Consider the following 26,991-nt stretch of genomic DNA (forward strand, 5'->3'; position numbering starts at 1 on the left):
GTGACATGGTGATCACATAGCTTTGTTGATTGTGGTCAGGTGGCCCTATTGTAAAACAAAGCCATTAAATCTGCAGGGGAATGCTTGCAGGAATAGCTCACTGGTGTCCCAAAAGCAGATAAGTAAATCTATTCCTTTTGTATTCAAAACCTTCTGTCACTGATTAATACTGCTCTGGTTAAAGGGCCCTGCCAATACTGTGCTGTAAATGGGCTAGATCATCACTCATGTCACCTATAGTAAATAAGTCAGGTTGGTGGTTGTTTGATGTCTAAAACTGATACAAAGGCAGAACATTTGTTACATTTACATTTTTCCTTTTAGTATTTTCAAAGTGTAAACCATTTAGTTTGTATGCTTGTAATCTTCATGTGTACACCAAGGTAAGCAGTCCGCGCTTCACGGGTCTATGCCTTAACTTCATCACAGCTGTTCGAAGTGGGTGGTTTCTGGCCCTGTTAAACCAGACATTATTGTGATGTAAACATTGTATTTACTGTAGACGAAACATGAAAATGATGCTGGACTAGAGAAACATGACACAATGAATGCTAAGGAGTCTTTCTATTATTCTGCAAAATATATATTAAGTTATGAGGTAAAGTAATACTAAACTCAGGAGTTAAATCTTAAAAATGCATTCAAGTACCTTAACTACTAACATAAATGTATCTTATTTGTGTATCACTCAGCTGTAGATCCCCAAATCATCTCTGAATTGGTGGTGATACTGTGTGTGTGTGTGTGTGTGTGTGTGTGTGTGTGTGTGTGTTGTGAAAGAGCCACTGCTCCCATGATGGACTAGAATCTCAATACAAATGACTAAACTTAACATGAGATTGTAGTCCATCACAGGAGTGAGCTTGGAGTGGTGACTACTTTACAACAGGGACCATGGGTAACAAAAGTAGCCCCCCGCACTGCAAGGGTTACCTACTCCGTTTTTTCTAGGTTGAAGAAAAAAAAGGATATATATTATATCTATACACACACCCTTTTTTTTTTTCCAACATAGACAAAAACGAGTAGTCAACGCTTGCAGTGCGGGGGTAGCCTCAATGCAACAGTTAATACAATGTGTGCCTGAAATGAAGTTCTGCTTTAAAAGCTTCAACAAAGCTGGTCATACATACTGCTCGTACACAAGAGCTGGAAGCAGAGTAGGTAAAGTTCACTGCTGAAGACCCAATGATGTGTGAATAGCCAGTAGCTGGCTCAGCCCACCAGCATCCACCAAAAATGGGGCTATTAGTTCTGCATTGACTAGTCTTTTTCATAAAACAAGAAAAATTGTCTGTTTTCTTCTTCAAAAAAAAAAACCTCAAAGAACCTTTCAGAGCACCATCATTACAAATGGTAGATTCACTAGTACAGAGAGGCACCACTACAGAAAACCGATAATGATTCTTAGCTGTGGATTAACAAATCTTTTCCCTTCAGGCAGAGTTCCAAAACTATGGTTGTACCTTTTCCGGACCCTCCAGGTTTTGTGTTTTTCCAAAGCGCTGAGCGATCTCTTCTGAGAATGCAGAGCAGCAGGACTTCTGTACAATAAAAACACAATTATTTATGTATTAAAGTATATACTTTGGCATGTTTTAGTAAGATGAACTTCAAAATAAAAGGGGTTACAACACCAGATCTTCCCTAATTGCTTTCTTCTTTAGAGGCTTCACCAACTGGGATCATTTAAACTAATTCTGTCTTCACATTGTGGTATGTAGTTCTTGGAGACTGGAGTGGGGACACCTAATGGTTTATAGACTAGATGGGCAAAAACTATTAGATGCATAATAAAGGCACATTTAAAAAAAAAATAATAATTGTGATATCCATTTTGCTCTGAAAAATGTAATCTTTTGAAAGGAAACAAATTTTAAACCAGAGGCCAGCGGAAGCACCATTATCGGCGAGTACTGAAAGCAAAAGATCGGTACTCGATACCGAAAAATCGGTATCGGTGAATCCCTTATTTATTTGGGAAATTTCCTTTTACTTCCTGTCCTGTATACTCAACAATCACTGAAAGCATATCTTTCCAATATGTCATGGGAACAAGTGTCCCCATTGGAAGATGTCCCCTCGATCTCTGTTCTGATGGCAACTTAAATTTTGGATTTACCCCCCACTTACAATCCCAATGGTATTGTTGAGCAACACAATTAGAGAGTAAATCTCCCTAATGGGGACACCTGGCAGCAATGAAAACCTGACAGGGACTCTAACTCCCCACCACTCTATCCAAATGTTTAAAAAAAAAAATGCTGTTATACTTTAAATCCTTTTTATTTCCTTAACCCCATATTTTAGGATTGGTAGATCATCTTTGCTTATAAATCCCTGTAAACTACCATTCTCTCTTCGTGAAAGCCAGCAAAATAAAGACAATTGGGCAGAGCTTCGAGTCCATAGTGAATAACCCTGTAAGTGTTTAGCATTATATCCTATGATTGTGGGATGAAACCTACCCAAGAATGAGGAAACATACATAATTCATACAAATCCTCTTGCTGATTTTCTTATTAGATGTATATCTGCTGCCATGGGGCAGTGAGACAGACGGCTGCATTATACTTGAGCATATGGAAATTTCAAATACATCTGGTCATAAAAATTATTCAAACGTGTTATGGAATTGCACATACCTTCTCTTGAGCTGCATTGCTCTTTGATTTACACACAAGCTCAAGGAAGGAGACAATCAGCCCCAGAGCCAAGCCAATACCCAGGATAAGGAAGATGCCACCCAGGGTATGAGGCTGCACGGGCATCCATCCTTTCTTCTCTTGTGTAGTGCAGGTGTTTTCCCACCACTTCTGACGTAGGTACTCCAGCTTTCCAGACTCAAACAGCTCCAGAATAGCAATAGTCAGAGGCCTGATGAGTGGAGAGTCTGAAGAAACATGATAGGCTTATATAAATTACTGTACATCTTTAGTGTAACAGAAACTTCAAAGCGTACATAGCAGAGGTTCTGATCATGCTTATTCAGTCACAGTACTGACACGGTAACACTTTTTCAAAGAACCAATTGCATCATCCCAGATTGGTACAATGGGCCAAACATCACCACTGAAGCTCTAGCTCTACGGTGTTCCTTGAGTTGAGTTACTGGTGAGGAGAGTGATGGAGCTGGAGGTAGACCATGATCTGTGGAGCTTTTCACACCTTGAGCCTGAAGCAGCTGTATCACAAGCATCAAACACTAATGTCTTTTGATGATAACAGTTTATATATAATGTCCAACTAAAGCTTTTTATTTTTGGATAGACTATAGAAGGGTTAGAACCACTGTCCTTTTTACTACTCTCCGTGGTCCCTTTGGTTAGATTTCCCCTCATTTTGTTCCAGTGACAAAATGCCACCAGGACAGGAAGGGATGGGGCAGGGGGGTAACTAGAAATCACAGGGTCCCATAGCAAAATTTTGTACGGAGCCCTGTGATTTCTAGGTAAGCCCAGCTGATAACCCAAACAGCCCACCTGAGGGTGACCCTGCAGAGCCCACCATAGACTATCTATGGTGGGCTCTGCAGGGTCACCCTCAGGTGGGCAGTCAAGCCCTCTTACCTGTCTGCTCCGATCCTCTGTCAGCCGCCTCCTCCTCCACGATCGCATTTCTAAGCCCCACCTCCTCGATCACTGGGCCCCGCGCCTCTTACATCGCTGCCAACGATGGGCCCAGCCACCTTCGCTGAAGCTGCTGGTTGTCACAGAGTCAGCAGTGGCTGTGAGGAGGAACACGCCGCTGCACATGTGAATAACGGCGCATTCCTCCTCACAGCCGCCAGTGACAGCCAGCAGCCTGAGATGCCATAGCGAACCAGTTGGCCAGCACGGCCTCAGGGGGATGTCCTGGCAGGGCCCCCTTGTGCCCCGGCCCCATAGCGGCTGCCTGGGTCGCTATGGGGATTGTTACGCCATTGTGATGGGGTATCTACAAGGGAGCTTTAAAATAAACTTTTTTTTTAATAGAACTAGGGCACGCTTAAGCCTCCCTGTTGCACATTTTTTTTCTCATTCTCTGTCCATGGGGCAATGTTGTCACCAGGACAGAAAGAGAATGAAGCTCTATTAAAAAATTAGAAAGCAATTAAAAACTTTCTCCACTCTATCCAAAACTAAAATAAAGTTTTGCAGTAACACTTTAATTCATTAAAGAAAGAAAAGCTTTATTAAAGCTCAACTGGACTTTCCGTTTCAATTAGCTAAATACATTCAAAGTGCATCAAAAAGTGTACAAAGTCTTAGGGCTGGTGTAGACCTGGGCGATTCCGGGACGCCGTGCAGCCCCATTGTTTTCAATGGGGTTACATCCATGCGGCAATCGCTGAAAAAAGGTACATGCAACGCACTGCTTTTTTTCGTGTTCTATTGCAACTCCGTGTGACCACACGGCAATCCGCACAGTTTTGTGCACGATTGCCGCGCGGTCACAGATCGTGCATGTGTGAACCAGGCCTTATAGTTGGTTTTCTTTAGGAAGAAGCCACAACCAGATAGGAAAAGCCTGTCCACCAGCAAGCTGCAGAGAAGGATGCCTCTATGTAGAAGAAAAAGTGGTCTTTCTGCAGCGTTCCGACACATGCTGTATATTATACTTAGAACCGACACCACCCAACGTGCACGATAGGAGCCGCTATATTTTTACTTTAATAAAGCTAATCTTTGTATTTATAGAAATACTATATACAGCTCAATCAGAGCTTTCTATGAACTGTGAAGACTTTGCAAACCTTTTGCTTTGATCCGTTTGGAATGTATTTAGCCGATTTAAACTGAAAGTTCAGTTAGACTTTAAGGCATAATAATGTTCTCGTGTCATTTTAACTCCTGATTTGCAGGACTGTTTTCTTTCAACTTTTGAATGATAAAATCACCCATATGGCTTTAGTTTAAAACAAAATGAACGATCAGATCAAACCCCAAAAAAACATTCAAACCAAAGGGTCAGTGTACCAGCCAGGAACCTAACATCTGCAAAAGGCAGCCGTTATGTTTCTCTCACGGTCTACTTTATATTCCCTGACACAGAAATACCTAATTCTGCTGCGATGCCATATCCTCTGCCTCCAATCACTTCTGGGGCACGAATAAGGTCACAGTGTTTGGCTACAACAAAGTCCTGGCTGATGGACTCTCCCAGGAAGGCATAATTTGACTCTCTGACTCGCTTTACTCCTTCAGAAAAAGTTTTCACAAGCACACGGTCCTTTCTCTTGTCCATGTACTCGTAGATCATTTGGAATGTTGGATTCTTGGAATTCTGCAATAAGGAGACAAATACATGCAAGAGAAATACAATTATTGCATTAAACAGACATACTAGTTACAGGGTAGACATCAGAAATTTTGGGACCCACCCACCGCACCGCCACCACCACACTGAGCCGGTCACACTGTTATTATACATTTATATAGCTCTGACATATACCGAAGTGCTGTACAGAGAACACCGAGACAGTCACATCAGTCTCTGTACAGAGGAGCTTACACTCTAATGCACAATGGCACCGGCAGTAGGGGGACTACAAATCCCAAAAGCAGCTTCGCTGATGGGGGCCCCAGCTTGTCTCGAAGCCACTGCAGCGGAAATGCTGGGGCCCTGTGCTGCTAGGGCCAGGCCTCTGCCGCCGCTGCAGGGGCCTGTCCGCCTCCTCGCTCTTCACCGTCGGCCAATACTCATGTAAGGGTCCCGGGCGGGCCCCCCAGGCTGCCCGGGCCCCTTACATGAGTATCGGCCGTACCCCCCTGATGGCTGCCCTGACTAGTTATATGCAATATATAATTATTGCAGCTACAGTAAAATGTAAGATTTTTGAACGGTGTCAGAAAGTCGTATTGGAGAATGCTCATATGTTTGTAGTCTCCCCTGGCAGACACAGTTGGGCTGGCTCACTGGAGCACTCAGACTTCCGCAGGTGACCCGCAGTGTGCGGAAGCTACACAGTACCTTCAAGGTTTGAGGAGTGTCATTACCCAAAGGGTAATTCCACTTTCCCAGGGGGAAAAAAATGGATTTTTTGGAGGGAAAATGGAATAACCAACCATTTGGAGAAAAATTCAAAATGCAGAGCTCTGCTGCCATGTACGGAGTATGGATAGTACACAGGCACTGGTGGAGGTAAAGGAGTGTTCGGCCAAAGGTAAGTATAGAGGGGGTGGGGGGCTAGATTGGAGAGCGTAATTTAATTTTCCAAAATTTGCCTGGGAAAGTGGAATTACCCTTTAAAAAGACCCTATCACCAAACCAACAAAAATATTCCAATTAGCTCATATGTGCGTACAATGTTTTTTACACATGTTATTAACCTTTCAAAGCCTCCCTTGTGTGGGCATCTAAAAGCCCCGAAACATCTGCTGGACACTGGCATCTGATATGTGTTATTAGAAGCCCCAACAGACTCATAGCTGTCAATCAACAGTAGCAAAGACAGTAATTAGAGACTCTCAGAGGAGGAGAGGGTTACAACGCGCCAAGAAAGAAGGGGGTGTGCTAGGGAATTGACTCTCCCGGAGTAGTCAAATTCTACAGGAAGGCGAGAGCACATTGCAAGTAAATAAAAAAATCATATATGGAAAGAAAAAACATTGCAAGGGTCAAGAGAGCCAGTTATATAGAACAGGCTTCAGGAAGCAGACATGCCCATCACTTATTTAAGTGACACTATGAAATGTGGCTGAAATGGATTTCAGACAATTCAGATAATAGTATGTTGAGTTTACTTGTTGCCTTAAGCACAGTTGCAGTTAGGTTGAATAACTCAACCAGTTCAACTATTATGGGGATTTTTATAGCGCCGACAATTATGCAGCGATCTACATACTGATTATTTTCATAAGCTGCCTTTCCTAAATCTATAAGCATGGGCTTTTGTTCGCTTCAAGCGGGTTTTGCATTCCTATAAAAGTCTATAAAAATGCAAAATGAATTTGAAGTAGTTCAAATGCAAGTTGGTAGAAGGTTAACTGCAGATCAAATGCATCTGTCAGTGAATTCTGAATCAGTGGCGGAACTACCGCCGGTGCGGGCGCCCCTCAAATTGCAGTTAAACTGATGCCATATGCACAAGCCCAAAGCCTATAAAGCACAGACCCTATAACAGGCAACACTCCAGACTGCCAAAATCCATAAATCCCTCTAACTACTTAGAAATGTAGACATTGCATCCATTGTCCAAATAAGCCTCATGTGATGGTCTTATTTACAGAAAAACATAAAAGGCAACCTTCCAAATCAAGAAAGGCCAGGTATGAGCAACCAGATTATGTTACAGTGTGAAAGCAGAAATTTAGTTGTGCTGGCCATCTGTTTTGTTGTCAAAGTTTTACGAAGCTTAGTCCAAACAGCAGCTTAGGATTTCCCAAACAAACTACTGAGTAGAATGGACAGCTATTGTACTTTGTACAATTGTACTTTGGCTTGTCTTTCCATATCACAGAGGTTACTTTTTGCAGTACACATCACGTTATTTTATTCTGAATCCAATCAATAGGAGGCTTGTCAGGACTCACCTTGAAAAAATTAAAAGTGGAAGAGTTGCTCAATGTTCCAAATTCAAGTTTATCTTGTTTTAACAAATCCTCCACTGTCTGAATATTCGGAGTATGGTTTGTGTTGCTGTTTATGTACGAAGCAAAGCTGCCGATGTATGCTGCCAGGAGGGTGATGGAAAACACCCACCAAATGACAGCGATGATCCGGGCAGACACTGCTTTGGGCTGAGGCTCAGCACCTACAGAGGTAAGAAGGAAAATCATTATATTATATAAATATATTTTTCGCTGCCAATAAGGACAGCAAGATACAAATAGTAGTTACAGGACCTTTTCACCAATTCCTTCTGCTTTGTAGACCATCAATCACCTGAGATATGAATACACTTATGCAAGGTATGTTTTTAGTAGGGATGCGCGGTATCGGTCCCAATGCCTAGCCTGATACTGGAACTTTCAGTATCAGGAAGCCGGGCAGCGAGTCATTACACGGTGCCCGGTCCCCGGGCTTCCTGATTGGCTGGAAATCCCGCTCCATGTTACCTCATCACCAGGGAGTATGGAGCTTGGTTCCCGGCCAATCAGGAAGCTGGGCAGAGTGTAGTGACTCGCCGCCCAGCTTTCTGATTGGTCGGGAAGCTGGCCAAACAGGAAGCCAGGCGGTGAGTCATTACCTGCCCCCCCAGCTTCCTGATTGGCCAGAAAGCCAGCTTCAAGCTCCCTTGTCACTTGGTGATGAGGGAGCATGGAGCCAGCTTCCTGGCCAACCGGAAAGCTGGGCACCATGTAATGACTCACCACCTGACTTCCTGATTGTTCGGGAAGCTGGCAAATCAGGAAGCAAGGCAGAAAGTCATAGTATTGGCGAGTACCGGAAAAAAATATTGTGACTCGTACTCTTTACCGAAAAACCAGTATCAGTGCACCCCAAGTTTTCAGTACAGTATGTTTACCCATTGCTGCATTGGATCTACACATTCATGCAGCTGAGATTTCAGGACACAGGGAGCAGCTTTGGATGTATCCAAAATATGTCTGAATGTATCTGTGTTGGATTGTACTTTCAGGCCATATGATTGTGTATGGGATTGTGTGTTAGATTGTTACTTTATGCTTGGACATCGTGCAGGCATAAAAGAGGGTCTTTTCTGGCATGGTAGACACATTTTGTTCCAACTGAATGACATTGGTTGGCAAATGTGGTTAATGTCAGACAGGAAGGTCCAGGTATTTGGAGAGTGCAAACACACTATGTACAGTGAAATGTCACAAGCTCAAGGTGTCAGCGCACAAGCCAAGCCTTGGTGACTCCCCCAAAAGGGAGATCTATGAGATCAGCAGAGATAGCAAGCTGTTTTGCTGACCTGCCCCATCCTAGCTTATCTACAGACAGCTGTATTTTTCCAATCTAACCACTTCTAACAAAGTTAAAGTCTGTCACTGTGGATAGAACAGAGACTTTTGTTGGTTGTGTAATTCAGACACTGTCCTATCAATGCTAACACAGTTTAGGCTTGCCATTTAGTGTTATAGGCAATAGAGCAGATACTACTCATACCAGCATGCCTGTGAATTCAAGTACCACAATTATAACACCCACCCTTTAGAAGTTCTGCACACATCCAACGAAGGTGGAAATTTGGGACGCCTAAAAGGCTTTGGCTGTACCTGCTGATTTTGTTGAAATTACATTTTAGACTCTAAACTCTTGGTGTGGTGCTCCTGGTCATTGCTTTCTCTCCAACTCCACCCTGAAGTGCTTTGGAACTCTTCTGTACATAAGAGCTGCCTGCCCAATGTTAAAATACATCCCCAGCTCTACATCACCTATGGGGTGGAACCACATCTGTTTTGATGCACCTTACTGTTCTTTTTAAAGCAGCCACAGATTGAATAGAAAAGCTGGATGTCCATCTACTGGATGGGTAAGCGGTGCAGTAAGCCAGCAAATAGAACTTTTGCACTCTCACCTTTGTGTTACTATGTTGTAAAACAATAGTGTCTATCTTGCAGTAAAAGCCATGATACTTCCATCATTGTGTCTGCTGTGTACTTCCTGGATATACAGACACCAATAGCTTTATAGAGTTAGCAGGGACTAAGCCTTGCCTATATGTTCACAATTTAAGGCATACTGTGTGCAGCTTTTGGCTCCAGTGTGTACAGTACAACGGAGATGAGGTTTATACACTGGGAGAAACTGCAATACACAGAGGACTTCTTGTCTATGCAGCTGGATTGGGCAATGATCTGATGTATATGGAGCTGGGCCCTGACTGCCCTGAACAAGCGGCCCATACAAACAGAATACGAACAATTGCTTGAACGGGATGGAAACCCTTGTCTGATATTGGTATTGCCACCTAGGAAGTAAAAGACTAGGCTATCTTTCTCTACTTTAAGATTGTAAGCTTTCATGAGATGGGCCCTCCTAAACCTCTTATTGTGTTCCAAGTGTACTATCTCCCTTTATTTTGTAATGCACTGCACAAACCGTTGATGCTATACAAATCATGAATAATAATACCAGTGATATTCAACATGCTTTCCCTTTTCCCCCTCCATAGCCTAAACAGGAATTCTTGTACTCTGGTTAGAGCACATGCAGCGCCTAGAGGGCATTCTGAGATGGTCAGATTGTGTATGTACCACCATTCTCTTATGTCTATGACCAGGTTTAGAAAGACAAGCTATCCTCTCCCAAAGATAAAATGGGCAATAATATAAGACAGCAAACCCCACGCAGTCACACTTTTTTTTTTATACATACAGTATGTATATGCTTATTAACTACTTTTTTATGTTCCTGAACATTGGAATATTAAAAGAGTTTGTTCACTTTTATTAGAAGAGAGAATTACCTTTTTATGTATTATTCAATTTTTATTATTGCTTTTACCTTGCAGTGTTAATGCTCCAACTCCATACCAAAGACTGTTCAATAAGGTGAATTGATTCTGTTCACTGGCAGGTTCAGTCCATTCACAGGGGCTTAACCTGAAATAATATATTCAAAATCATTAGTAGATCACAATGTCCAGATTGGGAATCTGAAAGTTATGACAATTACTGTGGCTCAACCTTAAACTTAAAATATGGATAAAATTACAACAGCAGTGGCAGGCAGCTGATAGCAAAAGCTTATAACTCATGGTGCAAATGCAAAGCCACCCAAAGCCCTCCTGTACGGCCCAAATTTCAACTTTCTCAAAGCTGCTATTTGCATAAATGTGTATTCCCTTTCCTTTCCCAGTACATGAAAATGCTTGTGGTGGCTGATAGCATACTCAAGAATAATGTATTGTATTTTAAGTTCGGTGGTGGTGTCCAATCTCCATTAGTGGAACTGGGGAATCTGCAAAGTTCAGTATAACAGCTTATGCAGTCAACTCACAATAAATTCTAAGTTTTAACTCCCCCCCCCCACCCCCATCCTTCCTATCACCCCCCCCTCCCCCCCTTCAACCTGTCACCCTGCATGATGCACAAATCAGTCTTAATGCCTTATTCACCAGAGACCTTACTCAGCCATCTTTCTTCCATAGCTGTCTGGCCCCGTGTATCTTGGATGACAGTCCTGATATGTGTTCATATGTGTAAAATGCAATAAATGTGTATTTGATATACATTGAATAGACTTGTGTTCTTATTCTGTATGAATGGACCATGCATAGTAACATTCTCTTGTCTTGTATGCTGGGTATAATTCTTAGCATATGTTTCTGTTCTGTATGTATGGACGCTGTACAATAGCACTTCTCTTATGAATGCTGGGTGCTGCTCTCACTCTGTATGTATGGACTTGTCTTTCTTTGTATACTGAGTGTAATTATAGATTTGCTGTATGCTGATATCTGTATGGATGCTGCATGGTACCACTTCTCTTATATCCTGGAACTAATTTTTGACATCTGTTCGCATTTTCAGAGTGCACTCCACAACTCCCTATTTTTTTGTTTGGGCGACTTTGCTTGGAAAACCGCGCGGTTGTCGCACAGTTTTCAATGCATAGAGATGTCTATGAGACCCAAACCGTGCGACAACCACCCGAAAAGTAGCCCCTGAACCTTTTTGCGCGGCAGGCGATTTCTAATGTGTGAACTGTTTCCATAGACTTGAATGGAAATCTCTGTTTTGTGCGATATCGTGTAGATAAATCGCTTACGTGTGAACCTAGCCTCATACTGCATCCATTCATAAGTCCCCATAATACCATGTATATTAGGCAGAGCCAGTTTTTCCTGCAGGTTGACATCTCTGTCTTTGTAGCTATGTTTTATACAGGTTCTCTTCAATCACCCACGGTTAGATGAGACCACTCAATGCATTTAGAAACATTCTACAACCGGGCCACAGAACAGTACAGCTGCGGTGCCGACAGAGAAGCATTATTGCTCTCAGCATGGTAAAGTTTCTTCACATATACAAATGAGGTGTTTTCTATGCCAGTGGTGATTTTATCTTCATTTCTGGCCCCGTCTGCCTCTAATTTACATTCATGTTACTCATTGCATTTTAAGAATGCATTAACATTACAGCTAAGGACAGGAATATGAGCTAAATAGGAATACATCATTTGCACCTCAGAAAATCTGTAAAAATAAAAAAGAACTGCAGCCAATCTGTTATTAGTCATTTTGGTCGTAACGCATATGTAATTGGGCAGAGTGTAAATATAGTGCAGGTAACTTACATTTTCATGTAAAGGGAACTTGTCAAAGAAAAACCGTGATGAGAAGCATCTGTTGTGGTTAGCATGGGTCAGGCCAGAAAGACTGAATAATTCTGACACAGCTAGCTGGCTCAACAGGTATTGCCGCTATTGCAAACAAAAATATATATCTCTAATAAAGTGCTTTCTAGAAGTATGTTTAATGTGTACCTGCCATTTGTAAATATCTATACAAAGTTCAAAAGGAGTGGCAGACCAATGATCTGAGAGTCCAAAACTTTTTATATTGGTGTTTGTTCAGCAAGACAATATAAAACAGCCAACGCGTTTCAGGGGTGCCCTTGCAGCCTTGCAGAATAAAGTCCAGCTGAGTCCAGCTCCTACTGCCCATGTGTGCTGCCTGGCCTATTTATTCCAAAGGCTAGTCTGTACTCATGTTGGCCTCCCAACCATCCAGAGGAGTTATGGCTTCTGCCACAGAAATTCTGGGCCTACCGGTGGAAACATTTAAAGACCAATTGCTCCGGAATTTTAAATTAGCTGAATACATTTCCAGGTGCATCAAAACATTTCCTTCCAACTGGTTGACATCAGTTAGCAAATATGGTTAATGTCAGACAATAAGGTGCCAGTATCTGGAGAGTGCAACCACCTTATGGTAACGTCTCAAGGTGTCAGTGCACAAGCCATCCTTGGTGGCTCCCCAGAGGGAGAACTATAAAAGAAGCAGAGATGGCAAGCTATTTTGCTGCCCTATCCCTTCCTAGTTTATCTACAGACAGCTGGTTTTCTCCAATCTAACCAGTTCTCATCTCCACAAGTATTAGAACTGCTCTACACAGGTAAAGTCTGTCACTGTGGATGGGACAGAGAATTTTGTTGGTTGTGTAATTCAGACACTCTCCTATCAATGCTAGCACAGTTTATGCCCTGCGATTGGCTTGCCTTTCTGTGTTATGGGCAATAGAGCAGATACTGCTTGCACCAGCTGCTGAAGTGTGCCTGTAAATTCAAGTACCATAGTCAGAGGCGTAACTAGAAACCTGATTTTGACCCCTTTTTTTTTCTTCAAACCGGTTTGAAAGGGTTTTTTGTGTCAGAGGGGAGAGCAAGGTACAAGCAGTCACTGATCAGTGATCGCTGAGTGTAATTGAGGTAATTGAGGACAGAGTATTGTTACTATATCCTCAATTATGAATGGATGGGAAGTAATCTACATCACCTCCTGTTCATTCATGATTGTGGTTATAGTAATCATACTCTGATTGAACATGAACACTCAGTATAGAGGATTCCTGTTCATTGATAACATGGGATACAGAAAAAGAGGTTGACAGCTCTGTGTCCTCAATCTCTTTTTCTATTTTAAAAGGGAAATATCAGGGGTCTATTTAGGCCCCTACTATCTCCCCGAAGCTCCCTACAGTAAAGTAAAATAATACAAATATTCAATAAAAATAAATAAAAAAATAAAGTTTACCGAACTGGTGGAACACCTGGTCTTGGTCGCAAGTGCGACCGCTGCGACCCTGGTAGTTCCGCCAGTGACCATAGTTATAACACCCTCCCATTACAAATTTCTGCACACAAAACACTTCCAATGTAGGGGGTAATTCTGGGTGCCCAAAAGGCTTTGGCTGCACATGCTGATACATTTTTGACTCTAATCTCTTAGTGTGGCGCTCAGACTGCCTGCCTGCCCCATGTTAAAATACACCCCCAACTCTACATCACCTGTGGGGGTGGAACCACATCTGTTTTTATGCATCTTACTGTTCTTTTCTTTTTAAAGCAGCCGCAGATTGAGTAGGAAAGCCTGTCCCCTGCCAGCAGATGAAGAGCCGGCCCCTTGGTCTTTGTGGGAAAAAAGTGGTCTCTCTGCAGAGGTCCGAGCTGTGGCTGTGTCGGACCTCTGCAAAGAGATCACTGCTTCCCTAAAGAGTTTAAAGGTCCCCCTCTGGAGAATGCTGGTAGGGGAGAGACTTTTCTATCCAGGCTGTGGCTGTTTTAAAGAAAACAAACTAAGACTTTTCACACCTTTGGTTTTTAATACACTTGGAATATATTTAGCTCATTTAAACTCAAAATCCAATTGTGCTTTAGAAGACAACTTCACTAAAAGTGAAAACATGTGCTGCCCCCTGCCTGATTAGGCTTTTTGTGGGATGTTGTTGGCATGGAACAGTTTACAAAATGTGGGAACTGTTGGAATGAGGCACACTTTCAACTATATGTTTTAGCTACTCCAACCCATTCTTACCTTCCAACGAGAAACAGGCAGAGGCTGGTGATCAAGTAGGATATAATAATTCCTATCCACAATTCCTTGCTGAAGGGGCTCAGAAAACCAAACAGGTATGAGTTCTCAGCGGCTGTGTCTTTCTTTAGGAGTATACCAATGCCAGTCTGCATGAAGGGTTTGGTGAAGGATATGGCATTCTCCCTCACAGTTGTAATTGTCAAAGGTGCTACAGCTAGATTGGCTTCCTGGGAGATAAAGAGAAAAAAATGTGTCACACCATGGACATAAAACGGTAGCAGGATGGTAATACTGGCACCCAGACATGCCTGAATAAAATTGGCCTGGGATTCTGTAGTACTCCATTATTCAAAATCACCTTCAGGCAAGGAGAACAGCGATATCATGATCTTGTCATTCAGTCCATATACAATAATATGATACTCAGGGCAGCCATCAAAAATGTTAGGGCCCCTTACACGGCTTTAGGCCGGGCCCCCACCCCGCGCCGCTGGGCACAGGGCTTAGTGACGCGCTGGACGCAGGGCTTAGTGATGCGCTGGACACAGGACAAACCTGAGAGTGACCCTGCAGAGCCCACCATAGATGCTGCACAGCCCATCTGAGACTGTCTATGGTGGGCTCTGAAGGGGTCTCAGGTGGGCTGGTCAGGGCTGCATCCCTCCCCTCCCTCCTTTCTTTCCTTCCTTCCTAGCTCCTCTTACCTGCACACACGGCCACGTCTGCCGCCGGACCGGCCAGAAGTGACGTCACTTCCGGTCGGTCCGACATCAGACGAGCAGCGTCTGATGGGGCCCTTGTCTCAAAGCCACTGGAGCTGCAATGCTGGGGCCCTGCGCTGCTAGGGCCCCAGCTAGCCTCCTCGCCCTTCACCGTCGGCCGATAGTCATGTAAGGGACCCGGGCGGGCCCCCCAGGCTGCCCAGGCCCCTTACATGAGTATCTGCCGTACCCCCCTGATGGCTGCCCTGATGATACTAGAATAAAGGGGGCCAGTCAACCCAAAACCGACATTCTTTCATAGATGCTCAATAGTCAAACCACTTGATAATTTTATGTATTTCTGAGACACTCTGTATCGCTTGAATAGGGGGTCTTTATACTCTCCCTTTCCTCCTACAGGAGGTTCTAGAACACATCAAAGTGAGCAAAAACACCCAACACTCCCAGGTGGACAAGAAGAGCATCAGGAATTGCAGAGGGAGATCTTACTGTTGGTGTATCCAATACATATAAGAAACTAAAGGCAAATCCAGGCACCACCTGTAGGTTTAAAGAGAACTATGGGGGTAAGTGTTTTTCCCCCATAGTTCTCTTTAGGGTCATGGGAGGACATATACTGACCTCCTCCCGTGACCCAAAACTCAGTATATGGCGGGCTATTGCCCGCCATATACTGAGAGCACCGCAGCTGGGAAGGATTGCCACAAAACTGTTGTGATCCACCCAGCTGTGTGAGTGACAGCGGCGTCTGCCTATCTAGAGGCAGATCCAGCTTTGCCCGCCCCCTCCCCTGTCCGTTCCCCCACTCAGCGCTGGAGGAACGGAGAGTGGAGGCGGGAATCCTTGCGGGGAGCGGTGACTGACAGTCACCGGTCACTGCAGGGAGACGATCGGGAAGTGAGCAGATCAGCTGCATGTTCCTGCTCACTTCCCGTTCAATTGAGCCGACCTGTGACAGCTTCTTTGTGACAGGTCGGCTCTAAGGTCTCGTTCACACCTAGGCGTATTGCATATGCGCGACCGTCGCACGTTTTTTTAATGCGATTTACGGTAAAATAGTCAAACTAGAAAAAATGGTACATGCATGAATCTACTGGCTGGGAGGCTGAGGCTGGGGAATTTTTGTGTTTTGTATTACAGTAAAATGGAAACGCGCAACAAAACAGCCCAAAGTAGTACCTGTACCTTTTCAGGCGTGGGCCGCTTTGTAGCGCGTTAGGGACGGGTGGAAATACGCCAAGGTGGGAACGAGACCATTGAATACAATGGGATTTATATTTTTGAGCGTTTTGTAGAGCGTTCGTCGAGCGTAGAACGCGCTACAAAACGTTCAGGTGTGAACGAGGGCTCACTATGAGTTCATAGTACTCCTGTAAATATACATTTTGGATGGACTGTCCCTTTATGGGAAGCAATTTTTCACTAAATCTCGAATTCTTCCCTGTTCTTTCAGAGTATATTTTATTGAAAGCTAGAAAATGACAACCATTGATAAGTATATGTTGTCAACATATACACCTTGCTTATCCCAAGCTCACAAAAAAAGATAAGCTCATTATGAATTTTCTCCTGATAATTCCCACGTTATCGCAGTGCTATGCTGTGCCACCGTAGAGTTTGGGGAGCTTTTTCGCTGAAGGCATAATAATATATAGTCAGCCATGTTGGCTATGTGTTTAGATGAAACAGTGAGATCTTGAGGAATGCTGAATTAATTAATGCTGAATGAATAGATAGGAAACCTTCCTGTGTATGATAGAGAAGTATGCATATATAAAACTAACATAGCACTACATTGCCATCTACAGCTCAAAAGACATAACAGTATATCAATATATCAGCATGTGTTGTTGTATTTCCAACAACCCATTGTTCCAGGAGACTGTGTTCCCCAAGGGACAACTCACAATTCGATTTTCAGCTTTATAATTATCAGGCATACTGTCTAATCACATTATAGAAATGTCTGGAAGCATCTGGGACTTTAGCTGCAGATACTGCGAGGAAACTGTTAATACTGTACATCTGTCACTTTGACAATTGCCTGTGTAAATGACCCGGCTGGCTACAGAACCTCACTGACTTGCCGGTTCACCTTTTTAACCCCCATTAGTGAATAGAAAGGGTCAAGATTTGCGAGCAATGTGCTGCATTGAAAGTAGGACCCAGGAAAACCGATGGGCAAGCAAGGTATATTAAAAAAAAGAAATACATTGCTAGCAATGGCTACAAACTTTATGTTAAAGGAATTCTCTACCCATCTATTTGTGTCACCTTTGCAACAGAGGAGTAATTTCTTCCATCAGCTCTTTGTATTTGGAGCGGCTTTTTAGCATTTACCTACAGCACCAATTGTAAGTACAACATGGTGCTGAGTCCTATTGAACTAAAAAGGATTGACTTTGTGGTAGAAAAAAAAAAGTATTTGCACATGGTTCTGGATTCTGAATTCTTCTTGATTTATTTATTCAAGACATAAAACCAAACATAGCAGTCCAGCTAACGTGTTTCAGCGTATTATAGTCTTATATGGCTGAAACGTGCTTATGGAACCTCTATGTCTGGTTTTATGCCTTGCATAAATAAATAAGGAAGATTTTTACTGGATCCCTTTTTCTACTTTTTATGACAAAGGTCTGGTCGAAGCCTTGGTTGTGCACTGGTGTTCCGTCAAATTGCATTGGAGGAAGAAGGCAGAGCATTCTCTGTTTTATCATGGATTTACTTTTTACTGTAGGAAGCCGCACTAATGTACTGTTCTTAATTTGGAAGTAAAGTATGCAGAGGAGGTGACCCATATGTGCTAGACCATGGAGGGATTGGAAACCCATAAAAGCACTTTTTAATCTTTAAACAATTAAATACTCATTTTAGAAAGAATGCCTATAGGTTGGAGTGTCTCTGCCACTTCAAGTTCAATAACGTTTTTTGAAATCAGGATGAGAACAGTGTGAGGACCCACTTTTTGTGTTTGCAGCCTAGCACTGACTCACCTTACGAATGATTTCTCCCACTATTCCATTCCAGTTTCCTTCCTGGTCTTTGGATCCATATTTTCCATCCTTCACTATATGTAATGTGTAATTAAATCCCAGAGACTGAGCGAGTTCAGAGAGAAGATCAATGGCATATCCTTCCAAAGCATCTGATTCAGTCGTCATCGCAAAAGGCTTCTCCTGTAATCCCATAACATGACAAATATTAATGCTTCAGATTTCCAGCCTCAGCAAAAGGCATACACAGATAAATAATTATGTAAAAAAAAATCATAAAAAGGTAAAAAAATCTATCAAAACAAAAACATAATCCTAAACAAATAGAAAATATACAGTATGAGATGTATAACAAGTGTTGTAGAAACTCATCAACAATCTTTCTAATGATAGCATGACAAAGGACGCAACATGTGACCGACACATGTATGCAGGGGTGTCCTGATATATTTTGCACCTAAGACCTAAGGGTTGTAGGGGGTGGCAGGCGCTTGTGGAGAGTGATGCTGCCACCCAGGTGTGCAGGAGTGATGCCACCACTCTGGGCAGTGTCCCGTCCGACTCCTGGCAACCAGTGATGATTGCCAGGAGCTGGGCAGGATGCCAACCAGAGTCTTAAGTTGCTAAGCAGGGAGAACTAGCTATAGACTGTCACGAGTCCATGAATTAGGTGCACCCCTTTCTAATACGACTATAATGCCGGAATAGTGTAGCAACGACTATTTTGAATGGCAGCCACATGGACATGGGCATGGAAATTCATCACAATAGATGGTGAATAAAAAAAAATAAAAAATACATTACCAAAATTGTGGTGACAGTCAGATTTTTCAGAATTTGTCGTTTTGTTCTTTCCTGTAATGAAAACAAAATGACATATCACAAAAATCAATAATGAATAGACTCGGTAATATGATCTGAATGAAAACCAGTAAGAAGGATGTCCCTGTGCCTGGCCCTGAACTCATGGGCATGAAATTTGACACACAGTATGAGTAAAAACTAAGGGTGCACTGAAATTTCAGCTGCCGTAACATATCAGCCAAAAATAGTACCAATTTGTGTCCCTAGTTTCTCTCCTCCCTGCTGGGCGCTGCTCTGTGTCCCCTCTGATACAGAGCAGCGTCCAGCGGGGAGGAGAGAAACTGTCAGGAAGCTGAGCGGGTGGGGAGGAGAGCGCTGTGAGCACTGTGACAGGAAGCAGAGCGCACCTCTGGCAGCCCTGCTAGGCCTTCTGTGACAGGCAGTTCAGGATGGAGAGCGGTGCAGGGAGGAGATAGGTGTTAGCTGTCACAGGAGGCATAGCCGGCGGGGGAGGAGTCGGCTGTCAGTGGTGTCTCAGGAGGACGAGTTCCCCTCCCCACACTGCCCACTGTGACAGCCAAAGGAGTCAAGATGGAGAGCGGAGTACAAGCGCTCAGCAATCAGCTGATCGCTGACTGCTTGTAAATAACTGAAGACATAGTATGTTTACTGTGTCCCCAATTATGAATGAACAGGAAGTGCTCTACATCACTTCCAGTTCATCCATGACATAGTAACTCATACTATCTACACAGTTTATGAATGGAAAAGAGCACTCCGTATAGAGGCTTCCTGTTTATTGATAAAAGGGGCTGCAGAAAAAGAAATTAAGGAATCAATCCTTTTTTTTATTTCAAAGGGAAATATCAGGGGCCTGTTTAGACCCCTGATATTTCCCCAGAGCCCCCGACAGCAAAGTAAAAAAAATTAAATAAAATAAAATATTAAAAAAAAATATCTAAAGTTTAGAAAAAATAAATACATTTTGATTTCGGCCTGACAAATCTTTTATTTTAGCTTTCGGTCTGAAAATTCCATTTTGGTGCGCCTCTAGTAAAAACCTAAACAAGTTGACTGAAACAAACAGATTTTGGCTAATGTCTAAAGGTGCCCATACACTGCACGATTCTCGTACGAGAATCGCGGGAAATCCCGCATACATACGAGAATCGTGCAGTGTATGGAAGGTGTGCAATCGTTTCTACTGTACGGTTGCACGTCTTCCGTCGAACCAGCATGCTAGAAAACCAGCCGGGAATCGTACGATTCTCGGCGAGTTAGTGGCCTGCTGGTTCGACAACTGCCGAACGGGCCGGTGTGCGCACGCGCACACTGCCCGTTTGCAGTCATTGTAAGCCCGCCCCTGATTACAGTCATCGTAGGCCTGCCCCTCAGGGGGGCGGGTTTGCGATGATCGAGAGTACGATAATTTTTAAACCTACCTTAAACAAAGATCCGGGATTTGCTTCACCATCTTCAAAAAAAGAAAACAAATGCTGTTATTTAAGTGTAAAACTGAACACTTTTTTTTTTAGTTTTTACCAGCCAGAAACATTTTACTTCTTTCAAAGAGACACTTATTTATAACAAAACAGAGTTACTGAGATATAATACATTTACTAAATATATAATACATACAACTGGGTACAAAATATATAGTACATATAAGGGTGTGGATTTACCTGCCAAAATATTTCTATCCCTTCAGTTTTGAGATCTACACAGCTCTAATGCACAGGCCTGTCCGGCATGGAAGGTGACTTTTTTTTTTCTGCTACAGTTAAGTAACGCTCGAAGGTCTTGTCCTTTCCCCAGCCTGTGACTGGAAAGCAGTCTCTTCTCTCTCTCTTCTCTCTGTCACTCTGCTTACTCCTCCTGTCAGCATGTTTTGTTCTGGTTAGCAAGTCACGTGATTGCCTTCATGTCCTGCTCTTCACTCTCAGTCTGAGCTCTGCTCCTATCAGCATGTGCCATGTTTCTTTTCAGCACATGAGTACAACAGCACATCTGAATCGCTCTGTGTTCTGCTTCTTCAAATCGCATTCTGAGCTCTGATCTACACCCCACTTGCCCTTATAGTCCTACAGATTATAATGTGCTGCCAAACAACAAAGGGCTGGATGATGAGGTAATCTTGGTGTGCATATAGAGGGGCAGCAAAGGTTAATGTGTCCCTTTCCTTTTCTCATACAGAACAAAGTTAAAGGGTCATTTGAAGTCCATCTCTGCAGCAGTATATATTCGCCTTTAATTGTTTCCAAGTCATTCTATTCAGCTGCCAGAACTGGGGAGACAAAGCCCTGTGTATGTGCCAAATTCAGTTGTTGGCGCTTATTCAGGACTATGAAGTCCTTCCTTACCACCATGTGACAACACTGGGCCAATCACAAGACATCACCACTTTCACATAGGAGCCAATCACAAGGCATCACCACTTTCACATTCTAGTTTTCCACGAAGGAAAGGTCAGTTGTGAAGCCGGGGAGGGAAGAGCTAAGTGACCTTTTTACTTTGCCCTGTATGGGCCGAGCAAAGGGTCACTTTGGGACAGCCCACAGGAAATAGAATGCACAAAAATACTAATAACATTTTTTACATGACTATAAAGCTACATGATATCGCTAATGGGACCCTGTGATCAAAGGACACATGAGCTGTAAGGAATATGGAGGATACAATTACTGGCCTCTCCTGAACATGCTAGTTCCCCGACTATCATGCTGATCCAATGGTTTCTAAACCATTGACCCAGAACAAGCAAACAGATAAGAGGTTCAGAGATTTTTCTACTTTGTGTGATTGTTGTTCATCAGTGAATCAGAACTGAAACAAGAGACAACTGGCATGTTCAGAATGAGGTCAGACATGGCAAGCTCACATGTCCTTCAGTAAAGCCTTCCTTTAATTACTTCCAAGTGCCATCAATTGTTGGTTGTGCTTACTAACGTAGCCAAGTTAGTTTAGTTTCACCCAACACTTTGTTATCTGTGAACAATTTAATTCAAGTCTTTAATATCGGTATGACAAAGAATGCTGCAATGTGTAGTTCTCCACCAGCAAGAAGGTCACACCCAACCACGAAGAAGGACCTTCTGTACAATAAAGAAAGGCTGCATTGTCTCCATTATGTAATATTTTAACATAACATCATAAAAGTGCAGAAAACCATTGATAAATATTGTTTCCAACCTCATTTCTATCGAGCCTGTTTTCTTTCCGAGTTCTCTTTCATGAAATCTTTGGCTGGGATTAGAGGCAGTGTAAAACAAGACCATTTTCTGCATCTCAGCTGGAGTTGACCGCTCAGAGAATGCATCGTCTTGTTACCTTTTCAAAGAGCTCTATGACATAAAAGGTCTTTTCAAGACAAGACAGACAAAGTCCAGCTGGATCGTCTTCCAAGAAAACTAGTATCTCTATTGAAGTTGTCAGATGCCCCATGGCCGCTCAGGATGAAGGTGGCAGAAACTTTATCAGCTCTTTATTCCAGCTGTCACCCATTATGGTAGCATAAATTATTGGGAAGTGGTATAAAAATATCAGATAGAAGTATTTCCTTCTGATCCTTTTGAAAAACTAGTGGTCCCCAGAAGGTCACGTGGTGGGCTTGGAGCTATATTATTGCTGAGTTGTCCTCTTTGCTTGTCTAGATAATAGAATGTCTGATATTCAGTTAAAGGAGAACTATGAGGTGAGTGATTTCCACTCATCCTCATAGTTAGAGCCGACCTCTGACAAAGAAGCTGTCACAGGTCGGCTCTATCGATCGGGAAGTGAGCAGAAACATGCACCGATCTGCTCACTTCCCGATCATCTCCCTGCAGTGAGTGGTGACCGTCAGTCACCGCCCCCCGCAGGGATTCCCCCCTCCCCTCTCCAGTCCTCTAGCGCTGAGTGGGGGGGAACGAAGGGGGGAACGAAAGGGGGAAGAGGCGGGCACAGTTGGGTCTGTTCTAGATAGGCAGAGCCAGCTGTCACTCACGCAGCTGGGTGGATCTCAACAGTATTGTTGTGATCTGTCCTGGCTGTGGCGCTCTCAGTACATCGCGGGCAATAGCTCACGATCAGTGACGGAACTACCGCCGGTACCGGGGCCTGTGGCTGTGGGGGGGGGGGCCCAGTGGGGTCCGGTCCTGGGCTCCCCCACAGCCCAAGTGGGGTCCAATCTGTTTTTGTTTTGGCAGTGCACGGTCCCGGTGTTTGAACGGGGCCCCGCATTGCCGACGGGCATCTCAGTGAGGGGGCGGGTCCTGTGACTCACCTCCCCTCCCGGCCGCGTCCATAGTAACAGGCAGCGGGAGGGAAGGTGAGTCACAGGAGGCGTGTGTGCGTCACAAGCCCCGCCCCTGGCTCGTCCTATCCGCTCCCCATAAAGATCCGGTAAATTCTGATACGGCCCAACATCGGGTACCGGGACGGAGGGTCACCTAATCCAGACGATTACATCGGATCAGGAAATGATCTTATGTTTATGGATAGGACGTGACATTGGACGACTGATCTTAGTGTCAGTCATCCAAAACTGAAGTGTCAGACTCATGGACAGTCTTGGAGGACAACCGATCTGCCCTGGATCACCTATTGGCGGTCACACATTCCATCGCCGAAAAACTGGGCGGGATTACGTAAAAACGTGTGACCATGTCACCGGTCACACATTCTAACGTAGACACAACCTTTGATAGAACACTGCCATCAGGGGGGTATGGCCGGAACCCATGTGAGGGGTCTGGGGGGCCTCTTACATGGGTATCAACTGTACCGGGGCGGCATGGCAGAGGTGACAGGGGAGGGGGTGGAGGAGGCCAGGCCCCAGCAGCAGCAGCAGGTAAGAGGAGGTACAGGGAAAGGGATTCCGACAACCAGACCTTCTGGGACCCTGCAGAGCCCACCATAGAGAGTCTCAGGTGGGCTATGCAGGATCTATGGTGTGCTCTGCAGGGTCTCAGGTAAGTCCAGCACGCTACTGCAACACTAGAGACCGCTGGGGGAGGGGGGATGCCAGTGTGATCCGCGCCCCCCCCCCCCGTCTTGGGAGGGGGGCCCAAGATAAAATCTTGCACCAGGGTCCTTTGGTTATTAGGTCCGCCACTGCTCACGATATACTGAACTATGGGTCACGGGAGGTTAGTATATGTCCTCCCGTGACCCTAAAGAGAACTATGGGGAAAAACACTTAACCCATAGTTCTCTTTTAATATCTTGGCACAGCACAGTGGCATAGTGGTTGGTGCTTGTGTGCTTCTGCCTTGCAGCACTGGAGGTCCCCGGTTGGTATCCTGATCAGGACACTATCTGCAGGGAGTTTGCATGTTCTCCCTGTGCTTGCATGGGTTTCCTCGCATTCTCGGGTTTCCTCCCATACTCCAAAGACATGTTGGTAGGTTAATCGGCTGTTGTCTAAATTAGCCCTCATATATATGCATGTGAGATAGGGACCTTAGATTGTAAGCTCCTTGAGGGCAAGGACTGATGTAAATGTGTACTATATAAAGTGCTGCATAAATTAGCAGCGCTATTTAATTACATGTAATAAATAAATGAATCTCTTAAAAGTGAATGGCTTTCTTATCCTAGACAGCTGGCCCAGGAGGAACCATTGGAAGATTTCCCTTCACTTTTTGGTCTGGTGAATACTCCAAATTTTTGGATTTCCATTCACTTTCTGTCTTAGTGACAATGGTCACCAGGAGAAAGAGAGGGGTGTATTTCCTTAGTGGAGACATAGACAACAACAAAAAACGACATGGGTTCTAAATCTTCCCCAATGTATCCAACACTAAAAAAAGAACATTTGCCTTTACATACACTTTAATAATAGTGTAATATTTTCATATAAGGTAAACACTCCTATAACTCAAAATACACGCTCTTTAAATACACGCTCTTTGAAAACACGCTATACTGTTATTGGGTTATTTTATATTAACTGTTATTTGGGTTATTTAACTGGACTTGTTTCGTAATTCTGTAGATTATCACTGCCTGGAACACATTTTTGAATCCAAGAAGCCATTTGGATGAGTGGTGATAAATATTCAACTGCTACTAGCTATAGCAAGTGCAACCATGAAACACCATTTTTAATAAATGTGATTACTGACTCCCCCTGAAGAATAACGAAAGGTAATTGTTCTTAGGAATGACTTGTTTTCTAAATCTGTAATAGTGATATGAAGAACAGGTCATGTGACATCACTCCGTTACCAAGACCAGTTACTACTGCCTAGCAACTGCTGTAGGTGGATAGGAGTGTTGGCATGAATGCAAATGTGTGTATTTATTTTTCACATTTAAAATGTGTCATATAAATGCAGCTTTATATACAATTGATATATAACATTTACTGGTTATTATTACATAAACATCTGATAAGAGACACGTAGCTGTTATTTTGTGAACAGCTGCAGATGACAGCGTACAATGCAGAAGAAAACATTACTTTATAGCCTATTCATGAAGAATACTTAAAAAACCTGATGGCTCCTAATTACCTGAAGCCAAAAGAAACATTTATAGACCAAGCCCAGAGTACCCTTAAAGCAGGGGTGGCAAACTCAAATTCATTGGGGGCCGCATCAGCAGTATGGTTACCCTCAAAGGGCCGGTTGTATAGGACTATGCATCTACTCTTTATTATCATAAATAGTTGCCTCTGCATTCAGTTGCTACTGGTTTTAATAATAATTTAAGTAAAATAATATCTCGGCCGGTACCGTGACAGTGCAGGCTGCAGGAACAGCACCAGCAAGCTCCGGAAAGAGCACAGAGTAGAGAAGGCTGGGGGAGGAGGTGTTTCTCTGGCCTCCCCCACCAGCGCCCTCTAGTGTGTACTGTGTGGTAGTGCCGGCTCTGCTCGCTACCACACAGTAGACACTGCTCTGCACAGAGTCGGCATAGCGGACCGGCCCTGGCTGTTGTGCGGGCCACATTACAAGGTCCGGCGGGCCGGATTCGGCCCGCGGGCCTTGTGTTTGCCACCCCTGCCTTAAAGAGTACCTGTACTATGGACAAAAGGCAAAGTTGGAGAGGTACTATACAAGGGACATCATAGGGTGTCTGCTCCTACCTCCACTGAGCTCCCACTACTTTCTCATTTACAGTGAAGCACCCTGAATATCCAATACAAATACTGACTTTCAGAAAGTTACTTGCCTGGCGCTATGCATGGTTTTCCCATGTGACAGTGACTAAGCCTGCCAAAAGGTTACTCTAGCCCAAACTCTGCAATGTGGTTGTGTCCGAGTACTCATACTCGGAAGTTTGGATGTTTTACTGTGGCCATTGGGTGTCCAGTGATGATGTAACTTCCAAGCATGAATCCATGGGGATCGTGAACTACCATGTGGTGTGATAACACACAGCAAACTATGTATCTTACGGCATGTTACCCCAACACAATGGTGTGAAGCCAGGCTAAATGATAAACTTCATGGTAACAGTAAAAAAAAGGCATTTACAAACGTTATCATCTCTAGGACCTGATGTGCATCATTACATTTTATATCAATGTGGAGAGAGTTGGAGTTTTGTAAAAGAATGAAAAAAACTGTTTTTTATGCTTATGTGAAGAGTAAATCTGGCCTTGCACTGGTTAAAATTTAGCTACGTCCTGCAGACTCGGCTGATTTTTAACCAGTATGTTGCGCTCTGGGGACCCCTATGTTCGACAAAAGTCGATTTTTCAATTTTTTTGATGGAGCTGTTGCAAAAAAATCTCTGTAGAATAGTGACTTCAGCCAATCAGCTGTCCATGATGTTAGCTTGAATAGGGAAATTTAGAGCTTTTTTCTCGTTCAGTCCAGTTATTCAGAAAGAAAATAAAACTCATAGTATATGGCCAGCATTCGACTCAAGATCCCTGCTAATGTGTGAAGGCAACATTTCTTATTCTCTCTTAGCAGTGAGGTGCAGTGCGTTCCTTAGAACAAAAAGTGGCTTTATTCTCCTCAACAAACAGTAAAACATATGGTCCTGGTTTACTGGCTGCGGTGAAGGTGCAGTATTTACATAGTTGCACTGATACATACTATATATATATATA

General features: G+C 43.6%; 1 protein-coding gene across 1 annotated transcript in view; it reads right to left on the minus strand.

Moving 5' to 3' along the window:
* Positions 1 to 359: 359 nt before the first annotated feature.
* The window catches only part of LOC108794138 (probable glutamate receptor), a 39,122-nt gene continuing 12,490 nt past the window's right edge, over positions 360 to 26,991 (minus strand). Inside the window, exons 3-12 of the mRNA XM_018565129.1 lie at positions 20,390 to 20,421; positions 18,948 to 18,998; positions 18,144 to 18,326; positions 14,429 to 14,655; positions 10,396 to 10,493; positions 7,515 to 7,735; positions 5,040 to 5,265; positions 2,646 to 2,893; positions 1,467 to 1,544; positions 360 to 449 (exon numbers count right to left, since the gene is read on the minus strand). Coding sequence (XP_018420631.1) covers positions 408 to 449; positions 1,467 to 1,544; positions 2,646 to 2,893; positions 5,040 to 5,265; positions 7,515 to 7,735; positions 10,396 to 10,493; positions 14,429 to 14,655; positions 18,144 to 18,326; positions 18,948 to 18,998; positions 20,390 to 20,421 — 1,406 coding nt within the window. The 3' untranslated portion in view covers positions 360 to 407. The remainder of the gene's footprint in view (positions 450 to 1,466; positions 1,545 to 2,645; positions 2,894 to 5,039; positions 5,266 to 7,514; positions 7,736 to 10,395; positions 10,494 to 14,428; positions 14,656 to 18,143; positions 18,327 to 18,947; positions 18,999 to 20,389; positions 20,422 to 26,991) is intronic.

The sequence above is a fragment of the Nanorana parkeri genome, unplaced genomic scaffold (genome assembly GCF_000935625.1).
Source record: "Nanorana parkeri isolate BGI_ZX_2015 unplaced genomic scaffold, ASM93562v1 scaffold815, whole genome shotgun sequence".
NCBI classification, from domain to species: Eukaryota; Metazoa; Chordata; class Amphibia; order Anura; family Dicroglossidae; genus Nanorana; species Nanorana parkeri.